General features: G+C 48.0%; 1 protein-coding gene across 2 annotated transcripts in view; it reads left to right on the top strand.

Moving 5' to 3' along the window:
* CLCNKB (chloride voltage-gated channel Kb) overlaps positions 1 to 14589 on the top strand; it is a 34373-nt gene that overhangs the window by 4915 nt on the left and 14869 nt on the right. Inside the window, exons 3-8 of one of the 2 annotated variants that reach the window (XM_081017379.1) lie at positions 2646 to 2786; positions 5811 to 5939; positions 7296 to 7424; positions 9544 to 9683; positions 11893 to 11970; positions 13262 to 13340. In XM_081017379.1, coding sequence (XP_080873505.1) covers positions 2646 to 2786; positions 5811 to 5939; positions 7296 to 7424; positions 9544 to 9683; positions 11893 to 11970; positions 13262 to 13340 — 696 coding nt within the window. The remainder of the gene's footprint in view (positions 1 to 2645; positions 2787 to 5810; positions 5940 to 7295; positions 7425 to 9543; positions 9684 to 11892; positions 11971 to 13261; positions 13341 to 14589) is intronic. The other variant, XM_081017380.1, reaches the window with a different exon arrangement.

The following is a 14589-nucleotide window of genomic DNA, read 5'->3' as shown; positions in this document are numbered from 1 at the left end:
TTTTTTATATATAAATATTTATTAAAGTTTTCACAATATTACATAATAAAAAAGAAAAAATACAAAATACAAAATAAAAAATAGTTAAAAACAATTCCATCTTTTCATCACTTATCTTTCATTTGCTTGTTTCCCGGACCTCCTCATACCTCCCTTTTTTGTATTCCAGTTCAATTTATTAGTTCAGCAATTCCTTTCCCTCCTTATTTTATCCTGATCTTTAATCTTAATATATTATAGCATTAAATTTTTACCTGTTAAAAATCCAATTTTTTCATGTTCTTTTATACCATTACAGCTAGAAACCACTTAACTTCAATCCAACACCATTCTAACATTCGTTAATTTTGCAGTATTTCTGTAAATAGTCTTTAAATTTCTTCCAATCTTCTTCCACCGACTCTTCTCCCTGGTCCCGGATTCTGCCAGTCATTTCTGCCAAATCCATGTAGTCCATCATTTTCATCTGCCATTCTTCCAGAGTGGGTAGGTCTTGTGTCTTCCAATACTTTGCAATAAGTATTCTTGCTGCTGTTGTAGCATACATAAAGAAAGTTCTGTCCTTCTTTAACACCGATTGGCCGACTATACCCAGGAGAAAGGCCTCTGGTTTCTTCAAGAAGGTATATTTAAATACCTTTTTTAATTCATTATAAATCATCTCCCAGAAAGTCTTAATCCTTGGGCACGTCCACCATAGGTGAAAGAATGTACCTTCAGTTTCCTTACATTTCCAACATTTATTATCGGGCAAATGGTAGATTTTTGCAAGCTTGACTGGGGTCATGTACCACCTGTATATCATTTTCATAATATTCTCTCTTAAGGCATTGCATGCCGTAAACTTCATACCTGTGGTCCATAACTGTTCCCAGTCAGCGAACATGATGTTATGTCCAACATCTTGTGCCCATTTGATCATAGCAGATTTCTCCGTTTCATCCTGAATTTGTCTAATCCTCTTTCAAAGTCCTCCATGTCGGTGGCCATCACTGCTTCCTGTGGGAGGGAGTTCCATAGGTTAACTATGCACTGTGCAAATGATGTGCTTTCGTATGTTGTTTTCACTAATGCCCCTTTTCCCCAAACCTATGCACTGCCATTGTTTGGCTGGGGAATTATAGCATGAAGTTCAGAGAAGTGCAGAGAGGCAGTTTCTCGCTGAAACACAAATAAAACTGAATCTGTCGCCACCATCCCACCTTATTTATGACGCTTACAGAGGAGAAAGGAAAGCACTGAGGCACAGTGAGGCCCTGCCCACACAGCCCCACTGCCCTTGGCTCTGTCTTTTGGTCACGCAAGAGTGTGACGCGTACTTTGGGGAACTGGAATGCAAGCACGTACTCCGCAGATGAGCTCCTGCAACTCAAATCAGATGCTGGCCCTCGAATCTGGCTCAGACGACACCCTTGTGGTGTAGGAGGGCTGGATCCCAGCGCAGGCAAACTGCTCTTCCCTTGCAGCCCTTTTCCTTGCTCCTGAGTTGCTGCCAGGCCAGTTCCATCCAGCTCAGGTCCGCCTGGATCCCTGAAGGGCACTTTCTGCAAGGTCCCAAATCACCTGCAGATGGTTAGAGGTCAGAGAGAGGGGTGTGGTGGGGAGGGAGGGAGACAGGTGTGTTCTCTGGCTAGCGCAGGTGCAGAGAGACAAGATCCCAGAAAGGACACACCAGGACTTTTCCACCAGAGAGGCAGGGTAAGTCTTTTGCACGCTCTAGGGTTGTAGCTTGTTAACTCAGGCAGCCACCTGTGACTTGTGCACTTACCTGGGATTCAGCCCTTTAAACATAGCAGGTCTTACTCTTGTGTAATTCAGCCTAGGGCAGAGCTGTGGGAGTCTCTTGCAGAAAACCCCCTGCAAGGGGGTCTTCAGAGAAGACTCTTGGTTGCTCCTGTAGCTGAAACGACAAGGGTTGCTCAGGGTGTTTTGTTGGGGTTAATTCTTTCCGGTTTGGTGGTTTTCATGAAGAAACAGCAGTCGTTGCCATGAATTCCTACTTGAGGCTGAAAGAGGAGAAGGAGATGTAAATTGCTAGCATTTTCTCTTAGAAATAAACCCTGTGGGAGGTGGGGGGCCTTTGACTTTCTGAATTTTTGAGTAATTTGGCAGCCCAACCCTTTCCCAAGCAGGAAGGTCCGCTTTGCAGGGTTTACTCTGAGCTTAAGTGTGCACAGGATTGCAGCCTCAGGAACTTCAGAATATTTCATGTTTACACTTAAAATTATGCAGGGGGGGCTACCTGGATCGGCCTGTTTTATGTTAGACTGAAGTTGTGGTCCGTAACTCCAGGTGCTAGTGGAGTACTCAGAACTCGGTTTTGCAGAGGAAAAGGCACTCTGTGCATGCCTAGAGGCACCCTTTCCCTCCTGCTTCGCACATTCCATGGCAATGTGGGGCTGAGTTTACCCAGGTCTAGGCTTGAATGAGCCGGAAGAGGGCCAAGGATGGATTTAGGGGAAGGGCCCAGAGTTGCTTACTCAGTGAATTAAGCAGCACAGAGCCCCACAGAGTTGCACCAACTTGCCCACAGGATCACAACTCTCACAGAGTTGGGAGGAATGGTGCAGCAAATTTGGTCTTCAGCCTTTCCTCCCTGCGCCACCATGTAGTCACCCGCTGGGAACCTTCCCCATTTTCAACAGGGGGTGCTTGCCAGCCCTATCAGCAGATGGATGCAGAAGGTCAGCAGAAGAGGAAGGATGGAAGGGAGGAGGAAGAAGAGCGGATTCTGATGCTGGAGCAGAGTTGGAAACCTTGGCCAAAAACACGGAGGAAGATCAGAGGTAAGGGAAAAGGAATCTAGGGATCGATAAGAGTCAGAGGATCCCCCGGGTGGTTATCCAGAGACAGGTTCCCTGTGCAAGCATCCATTCTGGTCCTCAAAAACCTTCAGCTGCTGGTGGGAATGCAGGAAGAATCAAGGCAGATAAGAGAAAGTCCTTTTTCACACAGTGACCACCACCAACCTAGATCGCTTGAAAAGAGGATCAGAGAACTTCATGGAGGCGGCGGCAATAATAATAATAATAATAATAATAATAATACAGGAACTCTGCTCACTCTGGGGAGCTTCCAACAAATTATAAAAACCACAGTAAAACTTCAAACATTAAAACCTTCCCTATACAGGGCTGCCTTCAGGTGCCTTCTAAAAGTCAAAAAGTTGTTTATTTCCTTGACATCTGGTGGGAGGGCGTTCCACAGGGCAGGCGCCACCACCAAGAAGGCCCTCTGCCTGGCTCCCTGTAACCTCCCTTCTTGCAGTGAGGGAACCACCAGAAGGCCCTCGGCGCTGGACCTCAGTGTCCAGGCTGAACGATGGGGGTAGAGACGCTCCTTCAGGTATACAGGACCAAGGCCATTTAGGGCTTTAAAGGTCAGCACCAACACTTTAAATTGTGCTCGGAAAGTACTGGGAGCTGACGTACTGTCGATCTTTTCAGACTGGTGTTCTATGGCAGCACTTAGAATTCCCTGCATATTGACATCAGGCAGGCCCCTTCGCTAAAACATTTTTGTTTAAGGAAACCTGCCCAGATGTTTATTAGAAAGCCAACGTCTTAATCTGTTTGCAGTCCACTGCTATTTTAACTTTCTGAACGTTTTGAATTATCATAGTTATTTTCCCCACTGGTAATTTTATTGCTTTATTCCTTTTCTGCAAAACTGCTTTGAGGTTGCTGTTGCTGTTTTTTTAACAGCCAAGCGGTTATAAAATATATATATATATTTTATAAACAATAAGTGTTTTTGAGCAAGTGCGAGAGAGAAATCAAGGCAGAAGAAGAACCTGCCAGCCTTTGAGAGAGAAGGGCATGATCCGAATTTGCAAGCGAGGCAATGTGCCTAAAACGCTGTCATGGAAAATGCACGATCTGCTTTCATGTAGGCAGGGCTTGTTGGTCCCTAAACAACAGTCCCATCTGATGAAGGCGGAGCTCTGTCGGTCTCGAAAACTGGCGCTGCGCCGCAGCCAAGAGAAACCCCGGGAACTCGCCAGAGCTGTTTTGAAGCAGGAACCAGACCTTTCCCTGCCCCTACCCGGACGGCGATGGAAGTGGCCGCCTGGGGGGGGGGGGAGAAGGAGGTGGGAATGGGATTCCAACGCGGTGACCCAGAGAGGGATTTAGCTATGGACCCACACGCTCCCTGGCCGGTCATTCCTGCGTCTGGCCAGCTTCAAAATACACCCGGCGGGGAATGGGGAGGAGACTTTGTCCCGGACTTTGTGTTTTTCCTGCGTCTCTCCCCCCCCCCGCCCCCCCCAAAAGCACAAGTGGGACAAGACTGAGAGCCGAGCTGATTCCATTTGGTGCCAAATTGCTCAGAAAGGAATCTGAGATCTCAGGACGCAATAGATTTAACCTTCCTGCGGGGCACAACTTTTATGACTTCCCGCGCGCACTGGTGAAAGGGGGTGGGAAGAGGTTTTTTGTGTGTGGGGGTTTTCTGTCCCATCTTAAAGTGTGGGGGTTCACTGTCCCATCTTAAAGTCCTACCCCCAAGTGTGTCATGATATGATCCAATGTTTATAAATATAGGCCTAGTGAGCGTGAGCGTAGCATGGGCGCAGCTGCCCCCTCCAAAAAAATCAGTGAAAACCAATACAAATCTGAGGTTCCCCTCCCCCCCCCGCATCAAAAATCCTGGCTGCCCATGCTAGTGAGGAGTCATAGAATTGTAGCGTTGGAAGGGACCCCAGGGTCATCTAGTCCAACCCCCTGCGATGTAACAGACTCGTCTCCCTCCGTGGGTGGGTGTCAGCTTCTCCCTATTTAAGCCAATTTGAATCAGAACCTTGTGGCAGGGAGTTCCGTCAGTTACATTTCACAACAGTGCAGACAAGTCCTTTTGATTTGCCTGCCTGGAATCTCTGCTGAATCGGGTGACCCTGAATTTTAGTCGTATGAGGGCAGGGGGGGGGGGGAAATGCACTATCTCCTCTTCCTTTGAGATTTTTAAGCAGAGGTTGGATGGCCATCTGTCACGGATGCTTTAGCTGAGATTCCTGCATCCCAGGGGGTTGGACTAGATGACCCTGGAGTCCCTTCCAACGCTACAATTCTATGACTCCTCACTAGCATGGGCATTGTTGTTGTTGTTGTTTAGTCGTTTAGTCGTGTCCGACTCTTCGTGACCCCATGGACCAGAGCACGCCAGGCACTCCTGTCTTCCACTGCCTCCTGCAGTTTGGTCAAACTCATGCTGGTAGCTTCGAGAACACTATCCAACCATCTCGTCCTCTGTCGTCCCCTTCTCCTTGTGCCCTCCATCTTTCCCAACATCAGGGTCTTTTCCAGGGAGTCTTCTCTTCTCATGAGGTGGCCAAAGTATTGGAGCCTCAGCTTCACGAGCTGTCCTTCCAGTGAGCACTCAGGGCTGATTTCCTTCAGAATGGAGAGGTTTGATCTTCTTGCAGTCCATGGGACTCTCAAGAGTCTCCTCCAGCACCAGAATTCAAAAGCATCAATTCTTCGGCGATCAGCCTTCTTTATGGTCCAGCTCTCACTTCCATACATCACTACTGGGAAAACCATAGCTTTAACTATACGGACCTTTGTTGGCAAGGTGATGTCTCTGCTTTTTAAGATGCTGTCTAGGTTTGTCATTGCTTTTCTCCCAAGAAGCAGGCGTCTTTTAATTTGCATATAAGAATGTCAGCATTTTGGGGGTGTGGTGGTGGATTCCAATGTGTGCAAATGAAATGTCTGTAGATGCCCCCCCCCAAAAAAAAACCTCCGCTGGGCGTCTCTTCTTATGGGTGCCAATGTACCTGACTCACCCTGGTCCTCTGCTGCCCCCTGCAGGCTGCCTGGAGTTCGTCAAGCGGCAACTTTTCCGCGTGGGGGACGACTGGTACTTCCTCTTCGCCCTGGGGGTCATCATGGCCCTGGTCAGCTTCGCCATGGACTTCACCGTCTCCAGGATGGCCAACGGTAACAGACACCCCCAGACCGCTCTCAGGCAGCCTTAGGCTCCTAATCTCTGAAAGGCAGCAGGAGGAACCAGGAGAACCGGAGAGCTAAATTATTATTCATCAGATTTATTTAATTGGATTCTTGCATTGCAGCAGCTTGCTCTAGATCTGTGTTTCCCAAATTTGGGTCTCCAGCTGTTTTTGGACTACAACTCCCATCATCCCTAGCTAGCAAGGCCAGTGGCCAGGAATGATGGGAATTGTAGTCTGAAAAACAGCTGGAGACCCAAGTTTGGGAAACACTGGGCTAAATGATGATGATGATGATGATGATGATGATGATGATTTTATTATTATTTATATCCCACCCATCTGGCTGGGTTGCCCCTTTTAAATTAATAGACTTTGCCAACGTTGGTCCATTATTTTCAATGGGTTCATTGTGAGTGTAAGCCTTAGTAAACCACAGAATTGCAGAAATGGAAGGGATCCGGGAGTCATCTAGTCTAGCCCGCCCACCACAATGCTAAAGAATCCCTGACCTAGTTGGGTACTTAGTTGAATATTCTCCCATCAGAGCCCCTACAGGAAGGATCGTAGCCTCCTCGCATGGGCTCATTCATTTAAAAGACTTCTGTTCTGCCTTTGGGCCCAATTAGCAGCAATTATTGACTTGCAAAGCCATTTATAAGAATGACATTGTGGACGTCGAAGCCCTTAGAACAAAGCCGCCCTCAGAAGCTATTCACAAAACTAACCTTCTTGCACAGCTTTTAAAAGGACTGGGCGAAATGCGAAGGCAGAGGAAGACAGTGTGATACCCTTCAGTTCACTGCTGGACTCCAACTCCCAGAAGCCTCAGCAGCCCGGATGACCGATGGTCAGGGGAATGATGGGAGTTGGAGTCCGGCAACATCCAGAGTGCCACATATGATTTCCATCTGTCCATTCATAGAATCACAGAATTGGAAGGGAGCCTGAGAGTCATTTAGACAAGTGTTTCCCAATTTTGGGTCTCTAGCTGGGTTGTGGGTGTTGGTTTTTTTGGACTACAACTTCCATCTTCCCCAGATAGCAAGACCAGTGGTCAGGGATGATGGGAACTGTAGTCCAAAAAACCCCAAAAGAAGGCAGAGTAGTGATGGGGGTAGCCAGGGGCAGTAAAGGCAAGTGTCAGGGGCAGTAAATGGCCTGTGTGGTCCTCCAGCCATTGCTGAGGCGGCCCAGCCAGTGACTAGGGATGAGGGGAGTTGGAATCCAACTATGTTTGGAGGGCCATGGGATCCTCCATCCTTGTGTTAAGCTGCCCAGTTTGAACCAGCTGCTAAGCGATGCGTCCAGAAGGACATGTTGATTTTCCTTTCTGTTTCTTTAGCCCACATGTGGCTTTACCAAGAGATTGGGGACTACCCGGTGCTGAAGTACCTCTCCTGGACCATGTACCCCGTCGCGCTGTCGGCTTTCTCGACTGGCTTCGCACAGAGCATCACACCACACTCTGCAGGTGAGCCTTTGGGTGGGCGAGTGGGAGCAGGGGTCGGCCACTGGCGGCCAAGGTGTGGAGCCTGCCCCAGCCCCAAACCGCCAACAGCTCAACAGCCTGCCTGCCTGCCTGATTCCCTGGCAACTTAACAGCAGAGGGAAGAGGAGGAGAAGGAACATTAGGTACTCCTGCTCACCACTTCTGTCTTAACTGTCATATTTGCACCTCCTTTTCCTTCCAAAAGGAAGCCTGATGCAGCTAGGAAGGAGTGTAAACACAATTCATTTGTAGAGGACTGGGGTGCAGGAAGCCACTGAGTTCGTACTCTGGGGAAAGGTCAGGGCTCACGTGGTAGAGCCTTGCATTCAGAAGCCCCCAGATTCAACCCCAGGAACAGGGCCAGGTTAAGAGCTTTAGAGACCCTAAGCACTTACTGTATTTTTTGCTCTATAAGACTCACTGTTTCCCTCCTAAAAAGTAAGGGGAAATGTGTGCGCGTCTTATGGAGCGAATGCAGGCTGTGCAGCTATCCCAGAAGCCAGAACAGCAAGAGGGATCGCTGCTTTCACTGCGCAGCGATCCCTCTTGCTGTTCTGGCTTCTGAGATTCAGAATATTTTTTTTTCTTGTTTTCCTCCTCCAAAAACTAGGTGCGTGTTGTGGTCTGGTGCGTCTTATAGAGCGAAAAATACGGTCATAGATTTTGGTGTCCCTGCACAGTGCTTTTTCAGGGGGGACGCAGGGGGACGCATACCCCGAAACATTTTGTGAATCTAACAGGAGAACAAACTAAAAATGTTAAAAATTTTAGTTTCTTCTCTAGCGTGGTGAATCGTCAGTTCCGTTGCTACCCCTGACGGTGGCCTATAAAATGGTGGCTTTCTTGAGTCAAAACGAGAGTACCCTTTAAAAAATGTTTTAGGAAAAAAAGCACTGCCCCTGCATATACCTAATTCAAAATATAAATAATAAACAGTAAAATAAAATTCCATTTTTAGAAATGAAACAAAACCTACAGTAAGATGGAAAATGCTGCTTGTTTTTGTATACTTCCACTTTATTTGTGTTTGAAAAAATTTCTTCCGCTTCTTTTAATTGCAAAATCTTTGATCAGATTCTCAAAACATCTTACGTAACACATTTGCTACTATGCTTAGTAGGCATCCAGCATGCCTTGTTTGTATAGTTGTTCTGTTGGGATTTGTAATATACTTTAGCTGAGAAAATGACTGCTCAGCTGAGCAATTTGTGGCCATTAATGTTAAAAATCCGGCAGTGGAAAATTTCCTGCGGTGCCCCTTTCCCTCGATGCCTGAAGCACGTGCTTGTTTTGCTTAATGGTTAATCCAGCCCTGCCCTGGCAGCATCGTCGAGTAGGGCTGGGACAGGCTCCCTGCTTGAAACCCAGAGAGCTTCTGCCAGTCAGTGTAGACAAAACGGAGCTCAATAGGCCAAGGGTCCTCAGTTCCTGCATCTTAAAGGAAGGGTCTTCACTCAGCTCACAAGGAATGCCGCTTATAAGAACAACATTCTGCTTTGCATGCCAAAGGTCCCTGGGTTCAATGCCCAGCAACTCCAAGTGGGGCCCGAGACCCTGGAGAGCTGCTGCCAGTCAGTGTAGACAGAACTGAGCTAGATGGACTAATTGGCTAACTCAGCAAAGGCCTTAAAGGTGGGTTCCCATGAGGCAAGACACAGTGATAACAGCAAGAACCTTTATTGAACCACATAACTGGGAAACAGAGGCAAAGCAACTGCTTATATACATTCCTGAGAGCCTGGGCCACTCCCACTGCCAACGTGATTGGCTGTCTAAACTTCCAAACTGCGAATCACGACTCAGGGTTCAAGGGCCAATGGCAGAGGCCCAAATCCTGAAATGTTCTGTGATTGGACAACGTGTATTGAATCAGAACACAGGAGCTCAGAATCCTCAGTCCAGACTCAAGCTCAGGCAAACACAGGCCACTGAATACATAACAGGCCTCCTGTGCGGTGGGCCAGGGAGAAGGCTGTTGGGTGGGGCCAATGCAGAAAGAAAAGAGGCAGATCCTCCTCAGGAGGCCACCAGGAACATCTTCCTAGCCTGGCTGGAGGTCCCCCAAACAACCTGGAACCTCCTCCCTGTGTGCTCCTTCCAGGTTCCGGCATTCCTGAGCTCAAGATCATCCTGACGGGGGTCATCCTGGAAGAATACCTGGCCATCGAGAACTTTAGCGCCAAAGTCGTGGGCCTGACCTGCACCCTGGCATGCGGAAGCACCATCTTCCTTGGGAAAGTCGTAAGTGACCCGTTGGTCGGTCAAAGGGAAGCAACCCATGGCCTCTAGGCTGCAGAGCTCTTCTTCACCGTTTACACCAGACATCCCTAACCTCCAGGTGTTTTGGCCTACAACTCCCATGATCCCTAGCTAACAGGACCAGTGGTCAGGGATGATGGGAACTGTAGTCCAAAACATCTGGAGGGCCGAAGGTTGGGGATGCCTGGTTTACACCCTGTGGCTGTTTGCAAAGAGGCTCACACCCCCAGCAGCTTTAGAGCAAGGTAGCTTGGGTCTAGGAGAGTTGGAGGCCTGAAACTTTTGCCTCCAGGTCCACTCAAGAAACTTGGGTCAGTGGACCATGCCACCCTCTGCAGGAGATACACCGGATTCCTACAGAATCATAAAATTGTAAAGTAGGAAGGGATTGCAATAATAATAATAATAATAATAATAATAATAATAATAATATATTTATATCCCACCCATCTGGTTGAGTTTCTCTAGCCACTCTGGGTGGCTTCCAAAATAATAATAATAATAATAATAATAATAATAATAATAATAATAATGTGATAAAACATCAAACATTAAAAACTTCTCTATACAGGGTTGCCTTCAGATGTCTTCTAAAAGTCAGCTAGTTGTTTATTTCCTTGACATCTGAAGGTAGGGCATCCACAGGGTGGGCGTCACTACCAAGAAGGCCCTCTGCCTAGCTCCCTGTAGCTTGGCTTCTCGCAATGAGGGAACTGCCAGAAGGCCCTCAGAGCTGGACCTCAGTGTCCAGGCTGAATGATGGGGGTGGAGACGTTCCTTCAGGTATACTGGACCGAGGCCGTTTAGGGCTTTAAAGGTTAACACTGACACTTTGAATTGTGCTTGGAAACTTTCTGGGAGCCAATGTAGGTCTTTCAGGACGGGTGTTATGTGGTCTCGGCGGCCGCCCCCAGGCACCAGTCTAGCTGCCGCATTCTGGATTAGTTGTAGTTTCTGGGTCCCCTTCAAAGGTAGCCCCACATAGAGTGCATTGCAGTAGTCCAAGCGGGAGATAACTAGAGCATGCACCACTCTGGCGAGACAGTCCGCTGGCAGGTAGGGTCTCAGCCTGCATACCAGATGGTGGTTCACCAATCTCCTGCAATGTAGGAATCGCAGCCCAAGCATCCCTATATACCGTATTTTTTGCACCATAACACTCACTTTTTTCCTCCTAGAAAGTAAGGGGAAATGTCTGTGCATGTTATGAAGGGAATGCCTATGGGTGGCGGGGGGGGGGGGGAATCTGCTGCAATCCTGAGCAGAGGATCCATGGTTCCCCTTCCTTCCCTCCTCCGTGGCTCGCTTTGAAACAGCAAAGCGGGAGAAGAGCCGCTGAGTGGGGAGAGAGAGGGACAGAGAGCCTGCTTCTTTAAAGGAGCAAAGCTGGAGAGGAGAGGAGCCGCTTACACAAGTGTAAGCGGCTCCTGTCCAGTTGGCTCCTTTAAAGCAAGCAGGCTCTCTGTCCCTCTCTCCTCCCCACTCAGCTCGCTATATAGCAGCAAAGTTTTTCAGCTCGCTAAGCTGGGGATGAGGAGGAGGGAGAAAAGCAGAGCCTGCTTGCTTTAAAGGAGCAAAGTGGGAGAGGAGAGGAGCCTTCTCCCCTTAAACCCTTCTTCTGCATTATTAGCAGCATCCTTCTCCACCCACCCCACGCATGTTCCTTCTCCCCTTATACCCCTCTTCTGCATTATTAGCAGCATCCTTCTCCACGCACCCCACGCGTGCTCCTTGTCCTTTGAGTGCTTTCCCTTCCCTCCCCACTTAAAACGTGGTTACAAAGCACAGATCCACATGGATCCTCAGGATTTTTGCTCTGGGTCACCCCAAATTCACCATCAGATCACATAGCATGTCCATGGCTACATTTTGCACCAAAAAAATCACGCACCCACTGTTGCCTGGGGCCACAGTGGTGCAAAAACGTGATTACAAAGCATGGATCCACATGGATCCTCAGGAATTTTGCATTGGGCTACTCCAAACTCACTGTCAGATCACATGTCTGTGGCCACAGCATGAACCACAAAACTCATACATCCACGGTTTCGTTTAGAATATTTTTTTTTCTTGTTTTCCTCCTCTCAAAACTACGTGTGTGTTATGGTCGGGTGCGTGTTATAGAGTGAAAAATACGGTAATTGTAGAATCCCTTCCTCTACTAATCTGCCCTCCTCTTGTCTTCCCCCAGGGGCCTTTCGTTCACCTATCCAGCATGATCGCTGCCTACTTAGGGAAGATTCGGACCAGTGTCTCTGGGGAATATGAGGTAAGGAGCAAGGGGACAGCCACCCCCCACCCCCCACCAAGGCTAAGGGCTGGAGTGGGCCTGCCCAAGCATTCCTTCACTAGATTGATAAATGTAGATTCATTGTCCCTCTTGACACCTTCCTACAGTCACAACTAGGGTGGCTGAAGAGGTGATTTCTGCCCCCACAAAATAACCACCCCACCGCATTTTCAGTGGGTGCTTTTGAGGCAGGGGAGACAGAGGAGAAATTCGAGTCCATTCATGTTAGAGGTGAGTCCGGAACAATACGCATGTTAGGAGCTCGTCCTACACTCGAGTAGGACCCTGGTAAAGACACATGCCCAACTGGCATGTTCTCTCCCTCCTGATATTTCGTTCGGGATCTTCAAGAGCTTTCTTCAGCCCGAACATCACAGCGACCGATGCCAATTGACACCGGCACACTTAGGGATCCGCAGAGTCTTCGCAACTTGCGTGACAGGCCTCAGCAACTCAGCATTTTGGCTAATCTACTTTATTTACATATAAACACACACGGAGCACTACAACACGGCTCCCTCTCTCTCTAGCAACAGACAGCAAAGAGAAAAAGAACAAAGGACAATAGTCCCACTTCACGGAACACAGTAACACAAGCATCCTGTCACTTCCCACTCTGTGGAGTTCAAACATATACCGTCATGTAATAGACAAAAATCCCATGATTGCAATCATGGAGCAGGAATTCTAACAACGCAAACCTAAATTGCAGCCATCCTCTGAAATTTGGACCTTTCCAAATTTTGCAAGGCAGAGTCAGGTGTACAGAAATGCATAGAACCAGGGCAAAGTGTACATAAAGAGCGTGCATTAGGGAAAAGCAACATACACATATGTGTTATATTAAGAGAAATGGCTTTGCAAAAAAAAAAAGTGTACATTAGGCAAAATCACACACACACACACACACACACAGATGAGCCTATCAGGAACTAGGAACAACATTCGCACTAGAATGTTGCAGATCTCATTTATTTTATTTTTCAAAAATCACTAACTAATGTTGAAATGAGAACTGGATTTAAGAGGTTGAGAAATGATAAACGGAGAGGAACCGGAAGGAACGGATTGTCTCCCCCAATCTTTGCTCAGTTTAATAATCTGAGCACAGAGCTGGAAAGGGGTCAAACTGGAGTGGCTCCTGTTGGCTTGGAAGGCAAACGCAGCACTCAGCTCCCATTCTGGAGCCCTGGGGGGATTCATGCTCAGCCGCGCTGGCTCTCAGGCAGATGCAAGAGGCACTTAGCAAACGGATCTCTCTTCCTCCTAGAATAAGAGCAAACAGAACGAGATGCTGGTGGCTGGAGCTGCTGTTGGAGTGGCCACTGTCTTCGGGGCTCCCATCAGCGGTAAGAGAAACAAGCACACAGACCAGCAAAGCTTTGCCCTACCCCGTGGGTCAGATTCAGTAAACCTAGCTGGCAAGTGGCTTGCAAAGTTTACAGAGCTCGGAGTTTGCGCGTGTTTGGTGAAAACGCTTTGTGTCGCGCTGTCAAGCAGCTCATGTCTAAAGCGGCAAACCGGTGGTCATTGGGGGAAGGGGGCTGTGTTGGCGAGGGGCCTGCAAAAACCACACCTCTCCACTCTGGTTTGAAATGGGTAAGAGACCCCCCACAGCTCTGGGCAGCGAGACAAGGTCTGCAGACTCCTCTGGGTGCCTCAGCTGAAGGATCCAGTCACGGCCGTGCAGGAAGTCAGTGGCAGAGCACAGGAGGCGACAAACAGCAAACTGTAATAAACAGAAATCTGCCCTTATTCCCTTATGGGGGACACAAGAGCCCTTATAGAGTCCTTTGTAGCTTCTCCATCGGTCGGAGAAAATAACATAGGCCAACCAGAGAATATTGAGAAGCAAAGCAGCTAGTAAGCCTGATCTTTATTGATCTGTTGCAACAGGGTGCTCCCCTCACACACACGAAAGGAGGAGGAACCCAGAACAAAGGTGTGCCCGCCCTTATATAGACATTTTAAATTGCCTGCCCTGGAGTCCAAGACCACCCCCAGAAATATCATACCTATATCACAGAAAGGGCAGTCTACAACAGAAATCTGAGTGCATTGTTTATCTCCTGCTGGCAGACTTGTTAATGGTCACTTGATTGGATACCCTGGGGAGCCTGGCCAGTCTTTTGTAATGACAAATACTTCGTTCCTGAGCCAGATCACAGGCTCACCCTTTTCATACACAGACATATTCTTAAGACAGGATTTGTGAAGGAGTAGACAATGGGGAGGCTTTTCCATTTTCCTTTGACCTTTCAGAGGAATGTTTGAGGTCAATTGAGGTCAAAGTCCTGAAACCATTTGGGAGGGACAAAATGGTTTCAGGACTTTCTGTGGGGTTTCAGACATGTGGTTTATATATCGATGTACATGCTTGATTGGTGCATTTATGAATATATATATATATATATATGTAAGGGCTGCCTCAGGTCTCAGCTCACAAAAGACCAACGCCAATCTCTTCTTATATACAAAAGTGTTTATTTCAGTTCATTGTTTGCTTCACATCCGAGGCGCGCAGCCCCACGTCTGCTACGCTTAGACCGTTGAAGTCCCCTCTGAGTCAGTCCCTCCCCTGCACCAGTTTAAGAGGCT

The sequence above is a fragment of the Podarcis pityusensis genome (assembly GCF_964106645.2).
Source record: "Podarcis pityusensis genome assembly, chromosome: 8".
In the NCBI taxonomy this organism is placed as follows: Eukaryota; Metazoa; Chordata; class Lepidosauria; order Squamata; family Lacertidae; genus Podarcis; species Podarcis pityusensis.
This window is presented reverse-complemented; position numbering and strand designations above follow the sequence as displayed.